The 22354-nt window shown below is 40.9% G+C and overlaps 1 protein-coding gene and 1 pseudogene across 3 annotated transcripts in view; one reads left to right on the top strand and one right to left on the bottom strand.

The window, feature by feature from the left end:
* The window catches only part of Smarcc1 (SWI/SNF related, matrix associated, actin dependent regulator of chromatin subfamily c member 1), a 136060-nt gene that overhangs the window by 44477 nt on the left and 69229 nt on the right, over window positions 1-22354 (top strand). For 2 of the 3 annotated variants that reach the window (XM_045136267.1, XM_045136269.1), the window contains exons 12-15: window positions 3074-3133; window positions 7792-7829; window positions 20551-20672; window positions 21818-21889. In XM_045136267.1, the coding sequence (XP_044992202.1) occupies window positions 3074-3133; window positions 7792-7829; window positions 20551-20672; window positions 21818-21889 (292 nt within the window). The remainder of the gene's footprint in view (window positions 1-3073; window positions 3134-7791; window positions 7830-20550; window positions 20673-21817; window positions 21890-22354) is intronic. The other variant, XM_045136268.1, reaches the window with a different exon arrangement.
* On the bottom strand, window positions 16821-20186 carry LOC123455584 (annotated as a pseudogene).

Below are 22354 nucleotides of genomic sequence, written 5' to 3'. Positions count from 1 at the left end.
AAGGCATGTGCCACTACACACGGCTCTGGATTTTTTTTTTTTTTAATTTATTTTTTTTTAGGTAGGTTCTTGCTCTCTGGCTGTGCTGGTACTCACTCTAGTTCCAGGCTGGGCTTGAATTCACAGCAATCCTTCTACTCCTGTTTGTCAAATGCTGGATGATAGGCATGCACTATCATACCTGGCCAAATTTTTTTAAATAGTTCATTTATTTACTTATATTTGGTTTTTCATGGTAGGCTCTCATTCTAGTCCAGGCTCACCTGTAATTCACTATGTAGTCTCAGGGTGGTGTCGAATTCACAGCGATCCTTCTAGTGCTGAGATTAAAGGCATGTGCCACCACACCCAACTAGTTATTTTATTTATTTATTTGTTTATTTATTTATTTATTTTTGGTTTTTTTTGAGGTAGGGTCTCACTCTGGTGCAGGCTGACCTGGAATTAACTGTGTAGTCTCTGGGTGGTCTTGAGCTTTTGGTGATCCTCCTCCTTCTGCCTCCCAAATGTTGGTATTAAAGGCATGCACCACCACACTCGGCTTTATTTTTAGTTTTTATTTTTTTGTTTTTCAAGGTGTATGGTCTTCCTTGAGGTAGGCTGACTTGGAATTTACAGTGTAGTCTCAGAGTAGTCTGGAACTCAAGGTGATCATCCTACCTCTGCCTCACAAGTGCTGGAATTAAAGTTGTGTACCACCATGCTGTGCCTTAAAAACGCATTCATTTTATTCTATTTTATGTACTTGAGACAGAGAAAGGGGCATACATAAAGATAATCGGTATGGGCATGCCTAGACCTTATGCCTTTGCAAATGAACTGTACACATTAGCTGCTTTGTACATTTGGCTTCAATGGGTACTGGAGAATTGAACCTGGTCATTGGGCTTTCAGTCTTGGCAAGCAAGCAATCACCTTTAGCTGTCGTGCCATCTCTCCAGTTCAATTTTGTAGTTTTTGTTTATATTTTATTTTTTATTTATTTGAAAGTGACAGAGAAAGAGGCAGAGAGAGAGAGAGAGAGAATGTGTGTACCAGGGTCTTCAGCCACTGCAAATGAACTCCAGACACGTTCGCCCCCTTGTGCATCTGGCCAACTTGGGTCCTGGGGAATCGAGCCTCGAATTGGGGTCCTTAGGCTTCACAGGAAAGCGCTTAACTGCTAAGCCATCTCTCTAGCCCTTGTTTTTATTTTTTATAATTAACAACTTCCATGATTGTAAACAATATCCCATGGTAATTCCTTCCCTTCCCCCCACTTTCCCCTTTGAAACTCTGCTCTCCATTATATCCCCTCCCCCTCTCAATCAGTATCTTTTTGGTGTCATCATCTTTTCCCCCTATTACGATAGTCTGGTGTAGGTAGTGTCGGGCACTGTGAGGTCATGGATATCCAGGCCATTTTGTGTTTGGAGGAGCACGTTGTAAGGAGTCCTACCCTTCCTTTAGCTCTTACATTCTTTTTGCCGCCTCTTTAGCTCTTAGATTCTTTCTGCTACCTCGTCCACAATGGACCCTGAGCCTTAGAAGGTGTGTGATTGAGAAATTTCAATGCTGACCACTCCTCTGTCCCTTCTCAGCACCATGGTGCCTTCTGAGTCATCCTTAGGGTCACTGCCAACTGAAAAGAGAAGCTTCTCTAACCAAAAGTGAGAGTAGCATTAATATATGGGTATGAACGTTACGAAAAGTACTTACTGGTTAGTTTGGTGAGCAGAGTATATACATTTAACCAGATAGCAGCAGACTTTGCACCCCTAGGTCTCATGAATACCCCTGTTGTAGGATTTCAGTATCAGGGATGTATTCCCTCCCATGGAGTGGGCCTCCAGTCCAATTAGAGGGCAGTTGGTTTCCACCATAACAGACGTGCCACTGTTGCATCCATTGGGTCATTTGGCCTTGGTGGCCAAATATGAGGCTTGCAGTGTTCACTGTTGAGTATCTTCACTGGTGATTTCTCTCTCTCCCATTTAACTACATTTCGAATGGCTTCTTCCAGCTTTCTGTCAGCTGGTATACATGGAGGAGGTTATCAGCTCAGTTCCAGCAGGATTTCTCAGTGGCCTTGCAGCCCAAGAATGTGGAGTCTTCGGCAATAGGGTCTTACCATCTCATCTATTCCTGATGGGAAACCAATGGCCTTGGCATAATGTTTTGGGGGAACCTCCCTTGCCAACATCTCACTGGAAGGTATCCCATCTGTGGCACTGAATTTTCTAATAACAATCTACAGCTCCTGATTGTTTCATTGTCCAAAAAAGTAGGTTTCTGTATGATTTATTTATATCCTCTTAGATTTTGTTTAGCCTTCCCTCTACCTTTCCTTTACTCAATCTCTTCCCCTGACCACTCTTAGGCCTTTTCACTCCCAATAATCTATTCTACTTACATCTATACAATACCATCTCTCTTCCTTTTTCTTCCCGTTATAGCTCCTTTCTGCTTTACTGTCCTCTGCTACTGAGTTTTCTTCCTACTCACACAGAAATCCAATCATGTATACCTAGGATCCACATATGAGAGAGAACATGTGACATTTGCCTTTCTGAGCCTGGGTTACCTCACTTAGTATATTCCTTTCCAGATACATCCATTTTCCTGCAATTTTCATAACTTCGTTTTTCTTTACCTCTGAATAGACCTCCACTGTATAAATGTGCCATATCTTCATTATCTACTCATCAGTTGAGGGACATCTAGGCTGGTTCCATTTCCCAGCTATTGTGAATATTGTGGCAATAAACATGGTTGACCAAGATCTCTAAGGTAATTTTTAAATGAAATTGAGTCAATTAGGTTTGTGTTTCATTGATAAGTTTTTTTTTTTTATTATTAGTTTTCTTTTGTTTTTTGAGATAAGGTCTCACTCTAGCCCAGGCTGGCCTGGAATTCACTCTGTTTTCCTAGGGTGGCCTTGAACTCATGATGATTCTCCTACCTCTGCCTCCCAAGTGCTGGGATTAATGGTGTGCACTACCACACCCAGCTATTTTAATTATATTTATTGTGTTTACTAAAGACAAGAAAGTTATTTTTTTCTGATACATAATTCTTTTTTTTTCCATTTCAGTAAACCCAAAGAAAGATAGTGAAAATACACCCGTTAAAGGAGGAACTGTAGCAGATCTAGGTAAATATACATATAGTTTTATGTTTTCTGTCTTCAAATACTTCTTTCATTTCTGAGCATTTTTGCTTTTAGTTGTTCTTTACCGTTTTCAGACAAATTTGCTACCTGCCAACTTTCATGAATGATCCTACTGTGATCTATGGTGTGCATTTGCAGTGTTTTCACCTCTGTGGTCTAGTGTCTCTCCACAAACTAGCAAGTTGGGGATATTTACTCTATCTGTCTCTCTGTTTTCTTTCTTGGTCTTTCAAGGTGTGATATCATGGTAGCCCAGGCTGACCTGGAATTCAGTCTGTAACCTCGTGGTGGGTTCAAACTCATAGTGATCTTTCTGCCTTTGGGATCCCAGTTGCTGGATTAAAGGTTTACACCACTATACTTGGTTGGGAATATTTACTCTTTAACATGACTATCATATTTTGTTTATTTTTAATTTATTAATTTTATGAGGTAGAGAAAAAGATGTGGATACAGAGAAAGAGAATGTGTGTGCCTAGGTCTCTGGCCACTGCAAACAAACTCCAAGCTCATGAGGCACCCTGTGCATATTTATTTACATAGGTACTATGGAATTAAGCCTGGTTCCTTATACTTAGCAGGCAAGCGACTTAACTGCTAAGATATTTCTCTAGGTCAATAGTTAGACTTTTCCCCCTTCCAAGGTAGGGTCTCACTGTAGCCCAGGCTGACCTGGAATACACAGTGTTGTTTCAGGCTAATTTCACACTCACAACAGTCCTCATGCCTCTGCCACCCAAGTGCTGGAATTAAAAATGTGCATCACCATGCCCAGTCCTTGACAGTTTTTTTTAATATGCTTTATTCTTTTTTTTAAATCTATCTTTATTTTTTCTCAATTTTTAATACATTTTCTGTGATTATAAAATATATCCTATGGTAATAACCTCCCTCTCCCACTTTTCCCCTTTGAAATTGCATTCTCCATCATATCCCCGCCCCATCTCAATAAGTCTTTTATTTTGATGTCATCATCTTTCCCTCCTCTTATGATGATCTTATGTAGGTAGTGTCAGGCACTATGAGGTCATGGATATCCAGGCCATTTTATGTCTGGAGGGAGCACGTTTGTAAGGAGTCCTACCCACCCTTTGGCTCTTACATTCTTTCTGCCACCTCTTCCGCAGTAGACCCTGAGCCTTGAAAAGTGTGATCGAGATGTTACTCGGTATTCCAGTCACTTCTTTCCAGCACTATGATACTTTCTGAGTCACCTGAAGGTCACTGCCATCTGAAAAGAGAAGATTCTCTACCCAAAGTGAGAGTAGCATAATAAAAGGGTATGAATATTAAGAGAAGTGCTTACTGTGCAGTTTGATAAACATAATATATACACTTATCCAGACATCAGCAGATGTTACAGCCCTAGGGCTCATGACAACCCCTGTTTTAAGTTTTCAGTATCAGGGATGTATTCCCTCCCTTGGAGCGGGTCTCCAGTCCAATTGGAGGGCAGTTGGTTTCCACCATGACAGACATGCTACTATTGCACCTGTTGGCTCATTTGGCCTGGCTGGCCAAATATAAGGCTTGCAGTGTCCACTGTTGAGTATCTTCACTGGTTGTATCTCTCTTTCTCCCATTGAACTACATGTAAAATGGCTTCTTCTGCTTTCTGTCAGCTGGACTACATGGAGGAGGGGCATCAGGAACCTCCACACTGATTTCCACAATGGCTAGACCAGATTGCATTCCCACCAACAGTGTAGAAGGGTTCCTCTTTTCTGCATCCTTGCCAGCATTTATGATCATTTGTTTTCATGATGGTAGTCAATCTGACAGGAGTGAGATGGAATCTCAATGTAGTTTTAATCTGCATTTCCCTGATGACTTAATATGCTTTATTCTTGTGACTCGTTGAATCCATGGATATGGAAACTTCGGCTACTTAATGTCAACTTAAGAGACTTAAGTTGTGATTCGGCATAGAATAGGTAAATATGTAGAACTGATGCAATGACTTTTTCATACATGCTGCTCATGCTGTGTTCATTGATCTCAGATGCCCTCCTTGCCCAGCTGTGATCACACAACAACCTTTACGAGTTCCGCCTAGGGAAACCTGTTAGATGGCTGACACTGACAGTTTTATTGGCAGGTTGGACATTGACTGACTTCTTGCCTAGTATGGAACAAAATTCTAGGTCCCAGGATGTAAGGCAGATGTTCTTTATGAATCTTATAGCTTCCATAAACAGGTCTTGTACGAAAAACACCCTTTCACTGAGTTATGAACTAGAACATTCTGAGAGTTATGTCGGGTGTACAGTCATGGAACCGAGTCTGTTTCATGTGCACCATTGTTTTTGTACTCCACATGGAGACCAGTGCTTTCCATTGGGTGTTCTCTGTGACCTTTCTAAACTGTCTGACTGGAAGAGTCCTAGAGATACTCTTGTGGCCCTCAGCACTGCAGTTATGGATATGTGTGGCTGGGAATTAAACTCAATCCCAAGCATTCTCACTTGCAGAGCCATCTCCCCAGCCCTTTCTAACGATGTTTTATTGCTTTTCAAATCCTAGGTTCCTGGGGATTTTTGTTGAGAAGATAAATGAATGAAAGAGTAATTTATCCATGTTCTTTTTGTAATGTATAGTACTTTAATCACTACAAAGGGTCCATAGGTCTTAGAGAAAAGTAAATGTAACAGGTCCTGAATAACGTATTTATTTGTGCTGTAACTTCACACCACCTTTCTACAGTAATGTTGGTTTTCTACTTAAAATACTTTTTTTTTTTTAATTTATTATTTATTTATTTGAGAGCAACAGACACAGAGAGAAAGACAGATAGAGGGAGAGAGAGAGAATGGGCGTGCCAGGGCTTCCAGCCTCTGCAAACGAACTCCAGACGCGTGCGCCCCCTTGTGCATCTGGCTAACGTGGGACATGGGGAACTGAGCCTCGAACCGGGGTCCTTAGGCTTCACAGGCAAGCGCTTAACCGCTAAGCCATCTCTCCAGCCCTACTTAAAATACTTTTTAAATTAAATTAAATTAAATTTATTTATTTTCATGCAGAGAGACAGATAGAAGAGAGATAGAGACAGAGAGGGAATGGGTATGCCAGGGCCTCTAGCCACTTCAAACGAACTCCAGATGCATGCACCTCTTGTGCATCTGGCTTACGTGGGTCCCACGGAATTGAACTGGGTCCTTTGGCTTTGTAGGTAAATGCCTTAACCTCTTAGCCATCTCTAGCCCATTGGGGGGGGGGGCGGTGGCATTGAGGTAAGGTCTCCGTCTTGCCTAGGCTTACCTGGAATTCACTAGGTAGTCTCAGGTTAGCCTCGAGCTCTCGGTGTCCTCCTGAGTGCTGTGATTAAAGGTGTGTGCCACCAATGAGCGCTGCTTTTAAAATATTTTTATTGACCTGCAAGAAGAGAGAGAATGGGCATGCCAACACCTCTAACCATACTGCACATGGACTCCAGATGCATGTGCCACTTTGTGCATCTGGCTTACATGGATACTGGGGAATTGGACCCCAGATCCTTAGGATTTGCTTGCAAGCACCTTAACCACTAAGCTTTTCTCCAACCCGGTTTTCTACTTTTTATAATTTTTTTAAATTTTTTGCACTTTGGATGGCTGTGTATAAGTACATCAGGGTTATTGCAAAGGAACATCTGATACCTGGGCCACTTTTTGCAGTTGGCTTATGTGGATGGCTTGGAAATGGAAACCTTGGCTATCATGCTTTGCAGTCAAGCACTTTTAACACCTGAGCTATTTTCCCAGTTCCAACATGTATTTTCAGTGTGAAGTTGCTTGAGTACTTTAAATTTTTTGTGGGTTTTCTCATTCTTTTTTAAACAAGGGTTTAGGTCTTGAAGTCACCCATTCTCAAAAGGTTCAAAAACAGTTTGTGTGTGTGTGTGTGTGTGTGTGTGTGTGTGTGTGTGTGTACACATATATATAGACATATGTCTCCCTCCCTCCCTCCCTCCCTCTCTTTCTCTCCTATACACACACACTCCAAAGTCTAGCACACACTGTCTTTAACTAGAGATCCTTCTGCCTCTATCTCTTGAGTCCTAGGATTATAGGTGAATGGTATTATGCCTGGCTCAGACATTAATAGTTTTACTAGGACTTTAAAGGATATTGTTTCCTTCTTCTGGAACCTAAAATAGCATTTGCTTTATCAGTTCTCAGTAGATAAGTGCTTCATTCAAATGTTTGGCATATTATTAAGCAAGATTGCCACTATGATATTAGCTCAGGTAACAGTTAAGTGTATATACCACATTTATTGGAAAATTGGTTTGACATATATTTTGACTTTTTGCCACCTTTATGTTTCTTAGTAAAATTATGATTTCCTGAATTGCTGGTCGTGGTGCCTCATGCCTTTAATTCTGGAACTTAGGAGGCTGTATTGTAATGAGTTTGAGGTCATCCTGAGACAACATAGGGGATTCCAGGTCACCCTGGGCTAATGCAACATCAACAAGGAACACACGTATACATACACACACTATATAACTTCCTGAATTCCTTCAGGCTCATTTGACCTAATTGTGATTGATTTCATCATTCCTTTTTTTTTTTTTTTTTTGCTATCAGTTTTTAAACCATAGATTCCAGATAGTTCAAGTAGCATTGATCTATTTTAATGTATATGTTTTGATTTTGCAGATGAGCAGGATGAAGAAGCTGTCACAACAGGAGGAAAGGTAAAAAGTGATACAAGCCTGTGATAAAACAGCTTTCTTGTTCAGTTCCTGTGTACTTAGCAGAAACCCTGAATAGTACCTATCCTTAGATTTTGGCTAGACAGATGGCTTAGCAGTTAAGTGCTTTCCTGTGAAGCCTAAGGACCCCGGTTCGAGGCTCGATTCCCCTGGACCCACGTTAGCCAGATGCACAAGGGGGCGCATGCATCTGGAGTTTGCTTGCAGTGGCTGGAGGCCCTGGTATGACCGTTCTCTCGATCTGCCTATTTCTTTCTCTCTGTCACTCTCAAATGAAAATAAACAAAAAGAAAAAGAAAAGAAAAAAAAGAAACAGAAAGATTTTGAGGAACTTTTGATTTGTGACTCTCCTTCTCTCTCCAATAAGATCCGGTCTTGCTTTGTTTCCCAGACTGGCCTGTTTTCTGGGCTCAAGTGATCTTCCTTCCTCAGCTTCCTGTGTAACTGGGAACTGCAGACACACACTACCTCATTCAGCTACATCCCCTCTCCCCTTTTTTAAATTTGCTTTCTTTTGTTTTTGAGGTAGGGTCTCACTCTACCCGAGGCTAACTTGGAATTTACTGTGTAGTATCAGGTGCCCTCGAACTCACGACCATCCTTCTACCTCTGCCTCCCAGGTGCTGTGTTTAAAGGCATGCACCTGGCCTTTTTTTTTTCCCCGAGGTAGGGTCCTCACTGTGTAGTTTCAGGGTGGCCTTGAACTCAGAGCAATCCTCCTACCTCTGTCTCAATGCTGGGATTAAAGGAGTGTGCCACAATGCCTAACTCCCCTCCCTCCTTTTTGAGACAGTGTCTAACAGCCTCCTGAATGCTGGAATAGCAAGCATGTGTCACTTACTTATTAATATTCAAAACTAGATGTGTTTTGTAGTCTCCAAACCTTCATTGAGAGAAATCTTACATCTTTCCAGGTGTCCTTCACATGGTATAATGTCTATCCTGCTGTCATCATGACATTACAGAGTACTAATCAGAGGCAAGGGCGTTGTTGCTGATGCTCTGCGGCAGTTCAGATGAGTAGGGACCATGCCTTGCCTTGATTTTCCCACTTTCCTTTTGGTGCAGATTTCATGAAGACTAAGCTAAAGTGGACTTCACATCATCCTTTTGGGCCAGGGAGTCCCTCCTTCTCTTTCTCTTTTTTTCTGAGGTAGCGTCTCACTCTAGCCCAGGCTGTCCTGGAATTCTCTGTGTAATCTCACGGAGGCCTCAAAGCGATCCTCCTAACTCTGCCTCCCAAGTGAGTCCTTCCTTTTCTATCTCTTTCTGCCTCTGTGTCATGAATGAAATGATTTTTAAAATTACGCTTTGCTGGTCTCCTTAATCCCAGCACTCAGGAAGCAAAGGTAGGAGGATCACTGTGAGCACGTCAACCTGGGCTAGAGGGAAACCCTGACTTGTGGTGGGGTGGGGTCATATTTTTCTCAGACCTTCTAGTCACCAACTTCCTGCTTTATCAATTACCTTGTGGAGACATACCAGTTACTGTCATGAGAAGTTACTGGACTAAGCCAGGGCTTTGCTTTTTTCCTCTTCCCCTCCTTTTTCCTCCTCCCTTCTTTCCCTTCCCCCTTTTTCTACCCACACATACAGTTATTTATCAGAGAGAGAGAATGGTTATGCCAGGGTCTCCAGCCACTGCAGATGCATGCACCTTCTTGTACATTAGGCTATCTCCCTTTTTTTTTTTTTTTTGCCTTTCAGTATAGGGTTTCACTGTAGCCCAGGCTGACCTGTATTTCACTATGTACTCTCAGGGTAGCCTGATCCTACCTCTGCCTCACAAGTACTGGGATTAAAGGTGTATGCCACCATGCCTGACCTTCTTCCCTTTTAAAACATACTGTAGAAGGGCTGCAGAGATGGCTTAGTGCTTAAGGCACTTGCCTGCAAAGCCAAAGTACCTTGTTTCAATTCCATAGGACCCATGTAAGCCAGATTCACAAGGTAGCTCATGGATTGGAATTTGTTTACAGTGGGTGTAGTCCCTGGTGTACCTATTCTCTCCCTCCTCCCTCTCCCCCCAAGTAAATGAATAAAAATAAAAATAACAAAAAAAAAATTTACGACCAGAGAGAGAATATACCATGCCAACACTTCCAGCCATTGCAGTGGAATTCAACGCCTTGTGCCACTTTGTGCATCTTGCTTTCAATTGGTATTGGTTAATGGAACCCAGATTGTTAGGCTTTGAAGGCAAGTGTCTTAACCACCGATCCTTTTCTCCTGTCTATTACTTTTTTTTTTTTTTTTTTTTTTTTTTAAATTTTTATTAACATTTTCCATGATTATAAAATATATCCCATGGTAATTCCCTCCCTCCCCACCCCCACACTTTCCCGTTTGAAATTCCATTCTCAATCATATTACCTCCCCATTACAATCATTGTAATTACATATATACAATATCAACCTATTAAGTATCCTCTTCCCTTCCTTTCTCCACCCTTTATGTCTCCTTTTCAACTTACTGGCCTCTGCTACTAAGTATTTTCATTCTCACACAGAAGCCCAGTCATCTGTAGCTAGGATCCCCATATGAGGGAGAACATGTGGCGCTTGGCTTTCTGGGCCTGGGTTACCTGACTTAGTATAATACTTTCCAGGTCCATCCATTTTTCTGCAAATTTCATAACTTCATTTTTCTTTACCGCTGAGTAGAACTCCATTGTATAAATGTACCACATCTTCATTATCCACTCATCTGTTGAGGGACATCTAGGCTGGTTCCATTTCCCAGCTATTATAAATTGAGCAGCAATAAACATGGTTGAGCATGTACTTCTAAGGAAATGAGATGAGTCCTTTGGATATATGCCTAGGAGCGCTATAGCTGGGTCATATGGTAGATCAATCTCTAGCTGCTTTAGGAACCTCCACACTGTTTTCCACAATGGCTGGACCAGATTGCATTCCCACCAGCAGTGCAGAAGGGTTCCTTTTTTTCCACATCCCCGCCAACATTTATGATCATTTGTTTTCATGATGGTGGCCAATCTGACAGGAGTGAGATGGAATCTCAATGTAGTTTTAATCTGCATTTCCCTGATGACTAGTGACGTAGAACATTTTTTTAGGTGCTTATATGCCATTCGTATTTCTTCCTTTGAGAACTCTCTATTTAGCTCCTTAGCCCATTTTTTGATTGGCCTGTTTGATTCCTTATTAGTTAACTTTTTGAGTTCTTTGTATATCCTAGATATTAATCCTTTATCAGATATATAGCTGGCGAAGATTTTTTCCCATTCTGTAGGTTGCCTCTTTGCTTTTTTCACTGTGTCCTTTGCGGTGCAAAATCTTTGTAATTTCATTAGGTCCCAGTGGTTAATCTGTGGTTTTATTGCCTGAGCAATTGGGGTTGTATTTAGAAAGTCTTTGCCAAGACCAATATGTTGGAGGGTTTCCCCTACTTTTTCCTCTAGCAGTTTCAAAGTTTCCGGTCTGATGTTAAGGTCTTTAATCCATTTGGACTTAATTCTTGTGCATGGCGAGAGAGAAGAATCTATTTTCATCCTTCTGCAGATATTTATCCAGTTTTCAAAACACCATTTGCTGAAGAGGCTGTCTCTTCTCCAATGAGTATTTTTGGCATTTTTATCGAATATCAGGTGGCTATAGCTACTTGGGCTTACATCTGGGTCCTCTATTCTGTTCCACTGATCTACATGTCTGTTTTTGTGCCAGTACCATGCTGTTTTTGTTACTATGGCTCTGTAGTATAGGTTAAAATCAGGTATGGTGATACCACCAGCCTCTTTTTTGTTGCTCAGTATTATTTTAGATATTCGAGGTTTTTTATGATTCCAAATGAATTTTTGGATTGTTTTTTCTATTTCCATGAAGAAAGCCTTTGGAATTTTGATAGGGATTGCATTAAATGTGTAGATTGCTTTAGGTAAGATTGCCATTTTCACGATATTGATTCTTCCAAGCCAGGAACAAGGGATGTTTCTCCACTTTCTAGTGTCTTCTGCAATTTCTCGCTTGAGTGTCTTAAAGTTCTCATTGTATAGATTCTTTACTTCCTTAGTTAGGTTTATTCCAAGGTATTTTTTTTTTTTTGATGCAATTGTGAATGGGAGTGATTCTCTGATTTCATCCTCTGTGTGTTTGTTGTTAGCATATATGAAGGCTACTGATTTCTGTGTATTTATTTTGTATCCTGCTACATTGCTGTAGGTTTTGATTAGCTCTAACAGCTTGCTAGTAGAGTCTTTAGGGTCCTTTATGTATAGAATCATGTCATCTGCAAATAGTGATAACTTGATTTCTTCCTTTCCAATTTGTATCCCTTTTATGTGTGTCTCTTGCCTTATTGCTATGGCTAAGACTTCCAAAACTATATTAAATAGAAGTGGAGACAGTGGACACCCTTGTCTTGTTCCTGATTTTAGTGGAAAAGCTTCCAGTTTTTCCCCATTTAGTAATATGTTGGCTGTAGGCTTGTCATAAATAGCCTTTATTATATTGAGATATGTTCCTTCTATTCCCAGTCTCTGTAGGACTTTTATCATGAAGGGATGTTGGATTTTGTCAAATGCTTTCTCTGCATCTAATGAGATGATCATGTGGTTTTTGTCCTTCAACCCATTTATGTAATGTATTACATTTATAGATTTGCGTATGTTGAACCATCCCTGCATCTCTGGGATAAAGCCTACTTGGTCAGGGTGAATGATCTTTTTGATATACTCTTGTATTCTGTTTGCCAATATTTTGTTGAGAATTTTTGCATCTATGTTCATGAGGGAGATTGGTCTGTAATTTTCTTTTTTTGTTCTATCTTTGCCTGGTTTTGGTATCAGGGTGATGCTGGCCTCATAGAAGGAGTTTGGTAGGATTCCTTCTTTTTCTATTTCCTGGAAAAGCTTAAGAAGCAATGGTGTTAGCTCTTCCTTAAAAGTCTGGTAAAATTCAGCAGTGAATCCATCCGGGCCTGGGCTTTTTTTAGTTGGGAGATTATTGATAACTGCTCGGATCTCCATGTTTGTTATAGGTCTATTTAAGTGATTAATCTCATTTTGATTTAATTTAGGTAGGTCATATAGATCAAGGAAATCATCCATTTCTTTCAGATTTTCATACTTTGTGGAGTATATGCTTTTATAGTATGTCCCTATAATTTTTTGAATTTCTCTGGAATCTGTTGTGATGTTACCTTGTTCATCTCTGATTTTATTAATTTGTGTCTCTTCTCTCTTTCTTTAGGTCAGATTTGCTAAGGGTTTATCAATCTTGTTTATCCTTTCAAAGAACCAACTCTTTGTTTCATTAATTCTTTGGATTGTTCTTTTTGTTTCTATTTCATTAATTTCTGCCCTAATCTTTATTATTTCTTCCCGTCTACTACTTTTTGGTTTGCCTTGTTCTTCTTTTTCCAAGGCTTTAAGGCGAAGCATTAGGTCGTTTACTTGCGACCTTTCTAATTTCTTAATATAGGCACTTAAGGCTATAAATTTACCTCTTAGAACTGCCTTCATTGTGTCCCAGAGATTTTGGTATGTTGTGTTCTCATTATCATTTGACTCTATAAATTTTTTGATTTCCTTTTTGATTTCTTCATTGACCCACTCATCATTTAGTAGTGTATTGTTTAGCTTCCATGATTTTGTGTATGCTCTGTAGCCTTTCTTGCTACTGATTTGTAGTTTAATTCCATTGTGGTCAGATAGAATGCAAGGAATTATTTCAATTTTCCTGAATTTGTTAAGATTTGCTTTGTGTCCTAATATATGGTCTATTTTAGAGAATGTTCCATGTGCTGCTGAAAAGAATGTATATTCTGTAGCCTTTGGATGAAATGTCCTGTATATATCTGTTAGGTCCATATCTTCTATGACCTCATTTAGTCCAGATGCCTCTCTGTTTATTCTTTCCCTGGATGACCTGTCAATTGATGAGAGTGGGGTGTTAAAGTCACCCACCACCACCGTGTTTGGTGTTATCTGTGACCTTAGTTCTAATAGTGTTTGTTTGACGAATTTGGGAGCCCCCATGTTAGGTGCATATATGTTTAGGATTGTAATGTCCTCCTGTTGGAGTGTGCCCTTAATCAATATAAAGTGACCTTCCTTATCTTTTTTGACTAACTTCGGACTAAAGTCCACCCTGTCTGATATTAGGATAGCAACCCCTGCTTGTTTTCTAGGCCCATTTGCTTGAAACACCGTCTTCCAACCTTTCACCCTAAGATAATGTCTATCCTTTGTAGAAAGGTGAGTTTCTTGAAGACAACAAATTGTAGGATCCTGCTTTTTAACCCAGTCTGCAAATCTATGTCTTTTCGTTGGGGCATTGAGACCGTTGATATTAAGAGATATTATTGAAAGGTGTGTATTTATGTTTGCCATTTGTGTGTGTGTGTGTGTGTTACTTGTTCTACCTGTGCTCTCTTCTGTTAACTGGTATTTGAGTATGGCTGGTTTTTTCTAGGTTCCTTATATGTGTGCTTTTCCTTTTGTTCAGCATGGAGGATTCTATCAAGTATTTTCTGTAGAGCTGGTTTTGTCTTCAGATATTCCTTTAACCTGCTTTTGTCATGGAATGTCTTTATTTCTCCATCTATTTGGATGGATAACTTTGCAGGATAAAGTAACCTTGGTTGTCCTGTCTATTACTTTTATTTTTAAATAAATTGCAAACAGTTTGAGTCATCTGTCATACTTTTATTGATAATGAATAGCCCTTAATTTCTTGAAATGACCCACTTTGTGTTTGTTAAACACAATTGTCATATCAATGAGATAGCTCTCTTGCTTAGCAACTGTGAGAATCATCTTTCCAACCCCCAGCCTAATGCAGGAGCTTCCTTCTAATCGTCGTGTTCCTGCATGGTGGGAAGTAGAGCCAGGACAATCCCTGGACGCTCTCAGGCTCCCTACCTTTACATATGTAGTAGCAAAGCAAAGAGACCCTTCCTCAAAATAACATCAAAGACCAGTACCAAAAGTTGCCCACTGACCTCCACAAATGTGGCATTGCACACTTTGCCTACACTCACGAACATGCACTATGCATAGCATACAACATTTACACAAAGTAAAAACGTGAAAAGTAGATTGATGTAACTACAAATACAAGACCTCTCAATGTCAAGAATCTTACATTTCTGCTGGGCATGGTGGTGCACGCCTTTAATCCCAGCACTCGGGAGGCAGAGGTAGGAGGATCGCTATGCGTTTGAGGCCACCCTAAGAATACAGAGTGAATTCCAGGTCAGCCTGAGCTAGAGTGAGACCCTACCTCAAAAAACAAAAAAAAAAAAAAAACTTACATTCTGCACTACTCTTGTTAAAAAATGTTTTCTGGGAAAAAAAAAAATGGTGAGCCTGACCATCAGCACCAGGGTGAAGGAGACAGATGCTGAGGATACTCAACATCTACCAGAGCAGAGATCCAGAGGCTTTTAATAGTTCATCACTGACGTAGACTTAAAACTTACCCACCAAGGCATGGGGAATTTTTCAGAAGAGGGGGCAGAAAGACTGTAAGAGCCAGAGGTTGAGATGTCATACCTACAGGCATTATCTCCCCACCACCACCAATAACTACTTCTCCCACAGCACATACCTCACAACCCCACGAAGAATCAGTAACCTCACTGAGGAGGGCCCCTAAAGGAATGGGGGTAGGGAGGAGGGAAAAGTTGGTACCAACATGTGATGTATCCATACAAAGTATGGTCTTTAATAAAAGCTTTAAAAAAATGAAAAAAATATGTTTTCTGGGGGCTGGAGAGATCGCTTAGCGGTTAAGGCTGTTGCTTGCAAAGCCAAAGTAACATTGTTTGGTTTCCCAGGATCCACATACGCCAGATGCACCAGGTGATGCATGCATCTCTCTCTCCCTCTCTCTCTGCCTCTTTCCCTCTGCCAAGTAAAAAATAAAATATTTTTAGAAAGGTTTTCTATTTTTAAAACATCGATTAATTTAATTAATTTATTTGCATACAGTGAGAGATAGAGAATAGAACAAGGTAGAATGAATGGGTGCACGAGGGGTTCACAGCCAGTATAAATGAACTCTTAAATGCATTCGCCACCCTGTGGATCTGGCTTTATGTGGGTACTGGGGAATGGAACACTGGGTTGTTAGGCTTTGGAAGCACTTGAACTGCTGGGCCATATATCCAGCTTCTTTTTTTTTTTTTTTTTTCTTTTTGTTTTTCGAGGTTCGATCTCACTCTAGCCCAGACTGACCTGGAATTCACTTTGTAGTAGTCTCAGGCTGGCTTTGAACTCAACAGTCCTCTTACCTCTGCCTCCCTCGTGCTGGGATTAAAGGCATGCAGCACCACACCTGGCCCGGCTTCATGTTGTCTAATCTTGAATTATCACATACTTTTTCTTTTCTAAGAAGTTCATTCTAATTTATTTTGTAAAAACATTTTTTTAATTTGTGAACAGAGAAAAGAAATGGACACACCAGGTCCCCTTGAAACTGCTGTAAAATAACTTCAAACACATGCATCACTTTGTGCATTTGGAATTACATAGATACTGGGAAATTGAATCCAGGTTAGACTTTCCAACAAGCACCTTCAACTGCTGAGCCATCACTGAAGACCGTCTAATTTCTTTCTTTTTAAAAAGTTATTATGTTTATTTACAAAAGAAGAGTGTGGGTGTCCCAAGACCTTTCCCACAAAAATCCAGAAATGTGTGCTGCTCTGTCCAGGCGGCTCTGTGGGTTAGGGAATAGAATCTGGGCCATCAGGCTTTGTAAGCAAGCATTGAGCTGTTGTCAGACCACCTCCACAGTATGAAATGTCCAAAAAGAGAGTAGACAGGAATTAAAAGACACTTAAGAGATATTTGTAATGTACAAGATTTGATAGGGTTCTACAATAAGGAAACCGTAAAGGAAATTTCTTGGGCACTTGGGGGGTTCATTTGAATGCAAACTGTATATTAGACACATGATGTGGTTAGATTCGGATTGTGTCTTATGTAACACAGGATAGCCTCAAACTCATAATCCTTTTGCTTCCACATTCTGAAATTTGAAATAAAAACCGATACATATGTAGAAATATTTTCAAGTAATAATTATTCTTATTGACTGTCGTTATCACATGGTATGTGTGTGTGATTGTGCCCCCACTTGGTGTGTGTATGGCACATGAAAGTGTATTGTCATAAGACGCCTCATGGGCTTAACTTGGTGGCTAGATCCAGAAGTCAGGTGTACCACTCCATTGTTCTTCCAGTCATTCTTTTTTTTTTTTTGGTTTTTCAAGGTAGGGTCTCACTCTGGCTCAGGCTGACCTGGAATTCACTATGTAGTCTCAGGGTGGCCTCGAACTCACGGCGATCCTCCTACCTCTGCCTCCCGAGTGCTGGGATTAAAGGCGTGCGCCACCACGCCCGGCTATCTTCCAGTCATTCTTATTTGAGTTTGGATCTCTGTTCCCCTATAGGACTTGAATTTCACATTGTGTGGTCATGCCCAGCCTCTATGTCCGGGGGAATGAACCTGAACAGTCTCTCAGGCCCTCTGACTCACAGAAAGTGCTCTTCTGACCTGTTCCCGCATCCTATGTGTGTAGACTAAAGGGAATGATTTAGAAATGACTGTATTATAAAAAACAAGTTTGTAGGTGAAATCACTTGCAAAACATCTGTAAACCCAGTAAAATTAGTCAAAAGTAATTTTAGGTAGAAACCGAGCAGTTAACAGAATTAGCCCTTTAGCAGCAAATCCTGAATTTGTATTGTGTTTATAAGTATTAGTCTGTGTATCACTGCTTCTTCTTGTTGAGTCATGCCTGCTGTTGTCCTTTTGAATAATGAATTAGATAATAAACATTGGACTGCAAGAGAATATCCAATATTCATAGTAGATCGGTTTTATCACACGTTTATAAGTATCCTTGACCTCTTTTGGGGGGGGGCAGTGGGTTTTGGTTTATTTATTTTTATTTTTTTTGGTTTTTCAACATAAGGTCTTGCTCTAGCCCAGGTTGACCTGGAATTTGTTAGGTAGTCTCAGGGTGGCGTGGAATTCATGGCGATCCTCCAACCTCTGCATCCCAAGTGCTGGGATTAAAGGTGAGCCTCCACAAGCCTGGTTCGTATTCTTTTGTTACAAACAATATGAAGCATATACACTAAGGCTTTATTTATTAGCGAGAGAGAGAGCTAGAGGGACAAGGCCCTCTAACCCCTGTAAATGAACTCTATACACATGCTCCTTGTGCGTCTGCCTTGCAAGGGTCCTGGAGAATTGGACTTGCATCTTTTGCCTTTGCGGGCAAGTGCCTTAAACACTAAGCCATCTCTCCAACCCCAGATTTCATTCGTTCCTTACACAGATAAAAGAAATGGAACCTGGGTGGGGTGGCACACACCTTTAATCCCAGCACAGAGGTAGAAGGATCTCTGTGAGTCAAGGACACCCTGAGGCACCAGGGTAAGTTCAGCCTGGGCTAGAGTGAGACCCTACCTCAACAAAAAAAGTGGGGGGGGGGGGAGAAAGGAAATGAATTCAGACAAGAATCTAATAAAAATAATGACGATAATCTGGGACTAGAGAGATGGCTCAGTGGTTAAAACCCCTGCATGCAGCTCTTGTCAACCTCTGTTCAACTCCCAGCACTCAAGTAAAGCCAGACGCACAAAGTGGTGCAGGTGTCTGGAGGCTGTTGTGCAAGAGTACTGGCCTTCCATATCCATTAATTCACTCATTAAGGCACTCTCCCCCCAAATAACTAATTTTAAAAGGGGGGGGCCCTAGACAGATGATTTAGCAGTTTGGCATTTTCCTGTGAAGCCTAAGGACCCAGGCTCGATTCCCCAGGTCCAACATAAGCCAGATGTACACAGTGGCACATGGGTCTGTAGTTTGTTTGCAGTGGCTAGAGACCCTGGTGCACCCATTCTCTATATCTGCACCTTCCTTCCTCTTAAATAAATAAAAGTTTTTTTTTTAAAGTCTTGTTTAAAAAAAAAATCAGCTGGACATGGTGATGCATGCCTTTAATCCCAGCATTTAAGAAGCACAGGTAGGGGAAAAAAAAAGAAGCACAGGTAGGAGGCTCTCCATGAGCTCAAGGCCACCCTGAGAAACAGAATTCTGATACATAGCCCAGATCTCCTAATTCAATACTTCTTACTTATGTGACTTAACCTAGTATGTGCTTGCAAATCTAAAATTATTACATTATTTATGAGGTCACCAGGCATGGTGGAACAAGACAAAGTTAAGAGTATCACAGTGCATTTGAAGCCAGATTGGGGTTACATGACTGCTTAGGCTAGAGTGAGACCTCTCCTCAAAAAATAAATAAATAAATAAAAGGGCTGGAGAGATGGCTTAGCAGTTAAGCGCTTGCCTGTGAAGCCTAAGGACCCCGGTTCGAGGCTCGGTTCCCCAGGTCTCTCGTTAGCCAGATGCGCAAGGGGGCGAACGCGTCCTGAGTTTGTTTGTTTGCAGTGGCTGGAAGCCCTGGCGCGCCCATTCTTACTCTCTCCCTCTATCTGTCTTTCTCCCTGTGTCTGTCACTCTCAAATAAATAAATAAATAAATAAATGAAGAAAAAAAAAAAACAACCAAAAAACAGAAATGGGCTAGAGACATGTCTTAGTGCACTTGCCTGCAAAGCCAAAGAACCTGAGTTTGATTCCCCAGGAACCATGTAAGCCAGATGCACAAGGTGGCACATGCTTCTGGAGTCATTTGCAGTGGCTATAGGCTCTGTCACGCCCATATTCCTAGCCTCCCTCCCTCCCTCTCTCAAATATGTAAAGCAAATGCCTGATGTCACCACACACCTACTTGTTCTGCAGGCTTCTTAAAAAAAAAAGATTATTAGTTCATTTATTTCTTTTTTTTTATAGTGAAAAAAAAAGGTGTGTTTAGAATTAACCAGCTGGATCATGATCCCAATTTTGTTGGCAACATCCAAAGCATCATAATCGGGAGCCAGCTGAACATAGGCCTTCTACTCTCCATCAGGCCTGATCAGGGTGTTGACTTTGGCCACATCAGTGTCATAGAGTTTCTTCACAGCCTGTTTGATCTGGTGCTTGTTAGCCTTAACGTCTACAATGAACACTAGGGTGTTGTTGTCTTCTATCTTCTTCATGGCCGACTCAGTGGTCAGGGGGAACTTGATGATGGCATAGTGGTCAAGCTTGTTTCTCCTGGGGTGCTCTTCTGAGGGTATTTAGGCTGCCTCCGGAGGCGCAGTGTCTTAGGTCGCCGAAAGGTGGGTGATGTGCGGATCTTTTTGTGGCTGTGGACGCCTTTCAGCTCTTCCTTCTTGGCTTTCAGGGCCTTTGCTTTGGCTTCAGCTTTGGGAGGGGCAGGAGCTTCCTTCCTCGCTTTCGGCGCCATCTTGGCAAAAAGCTCATTTATTTCTTTATTCCTCCTATTATGATGGACTTGTGTAGGTAGTGTCAGGCAATGTGTGGTCATGGATATTCAGGCCACTTTGTGTCTGGAGGATCAGATTGTAAGGAGTCCTACCCTTCCTTTGGCTCTTACATTCTTTCCGACACCTCTTCTGCAATGGACCCTGAGCCTTGGAAGGTGTGATAAAGGCACTCCTGTCACTTCTTTCCTGCACCATGGTGCCTTCTCTGTCATCGCAAAGTCACTGTCTTTGTCTTTTTTTTTTTTTAATTTTAAAATTTTTAATAACATTTTCCATGATTATAAAAAAAATTCCCATGATAATTCCCTTGTCTTCTTTTTATAGGAAGATGAAGATCCTAACAAGGGGGATCCAAGTCGATCAGTTGACCCTGGCGAAGATAATGTGACAGAGCAAACTAATCACATCATTATTCCCAGCTATGCCTCATGGTTTGATTATAACTGGTGAGTGTCCCCTTCTCCTCCAAGCATGGTGTTGATTACCTTCCCCTTTATTCTGATTTTTACTAGTCAGTTTTTAAAATTTTTTTTTATTATTTATTTGCGAGAGAAAGAGGCAGAGAGAGAGAGAAAGAGAGAATGTGTACATCAGGGCTTCCAGCCACTACAAATGAACTCCAGACGCATGTGCCACCTTGTGCATCTTGGGGAAGTCAAGCCTCAAACTGGGATCCTTAGTCTTCACAGGCAAGCGCTTAACTGCTAAGCTATCAAGGGAAGATGGAGGGAGTTAAGGAGAAAGGTAGAGACATTGACTAAGAGTGCCAGAGCCCCTTGCCATTGCAAACAAACTCCCAGTATATACACCACTTTGTGCATCTGGCTTTATGTGAGTACTGGGAATCCAATCCACGATTTCAGACTTTGTAAGCAAATTGCCTTTACCTCTGAGCCTCTTTTTATTTTATTTGTTTATTTTTTTTTGCTTTTTCACAGTAGGATCTAACTCTAGCCCAGTCTGACCTGTAATTCTCTCTGCAGTCTCTGTCTGCCCTTGAACTCACAGTGTTCCTCTTACCTTTACCCCAGAGTGTGGGATTAGGGTGGAGGTGTGCAACACCACGCCCAGCTCAGCCCTAGTTTTCAACAAACCCTTCTTGTGGCTTTTTATGAATCTGAAGTTATGATATGTTCTGACAAGAAAATAATAAAGTAGCTTTCAGTGTGTTGGCATTGGTTTTTGCTTTCTTTTGTTGTTTCCTTATATGAGTAAGGGTCTGAACGTAGTCCAGGCTGGCCTGAGAGTCTCACTGGTAGTACAGGTTTATGTTGAACTCGTGGCCGTCCTTTTGCCTGGGCCTTCACTTTACTGGGGTTCCAGGTGAGCCTCTGTGCTTCACAGAAGGTTTTGAAGTGAAATTTGCGAGTGGAAAATTAACATAAGTATTTTGGGTAACAGAAAGGAAAGCTGTTTTTAACCTTCTTTGAATACTGTTTTAATTTAAAGGAATGTAGTTAATTTTAACAGTCTGTTCTATATTGTTGAATGATCAGTTTTACCTTGAAAATTCAAAAGTGCGTAGCTCAAAATTCAGGATTTTATTCTTTTTTAAAGAAACTCAGTTTTCTTCCCTTTTTTTAAATTTCAGTATTCACGTGATTGAGCGGCGTGCTCTTCCTGAGTTTTTTAATGGAAAGAACAAATCCAAGACTCCAGAAATGTGAGTCCATTATATTAGAGAACTTGCTTCTGTGTTCATGCTGTGGTTTCTTTTCACACAGCTCTCTGTCTGCTGTTGCTGTTTTTTGGAAGTTGTAATACTCATTCAGAATATTGTTCACATCTTGTTTTTACAGTATTTTGATGTCAGAGTAAGTTTTATTTTTTCCTTAAAACCTTAAACTATTTGCCTCTCAACTCTGCATCTCATGTATCTTCTAGCAGCTTTCACCTTGTATGTGTAAGATTATGTGCATTCAGTGTATGAAAATCTAGTAAAAGATGCAATTTTTGTCTCCCTGATTACCTATGAAAAGCATGGCTATTGCTGGGGATACAGTTCAATTTGTCGAGTATCTGCCTAAGATGCATGAGGCCTTGCATGTAATGCCCAGTACCCCCGAAACTGGGTACATGGTGGCATACACCTATAAATCCAGCTCTCAGGAGGTAGAAGCAGAAGTAA

This window comes from Jaculus jaculus, chromosome 17 (genome assembly GCF_020740685.1).
Source record: "Jaculus jaculus isolate mJacJac1 chromosome 17, mJacJac1.mat.Y.cur, whole genome shotgun sequence".
Classification (NCBI taxonomy): Eukaryota; Metazoa; Chordata; class Mammalia; order Rodentia; family Dipodidae; genus Jaculus; species Jaculus jaculus.
This window is presented reverse-complemented; position numbering and strand designations above follow the sequence as displayed.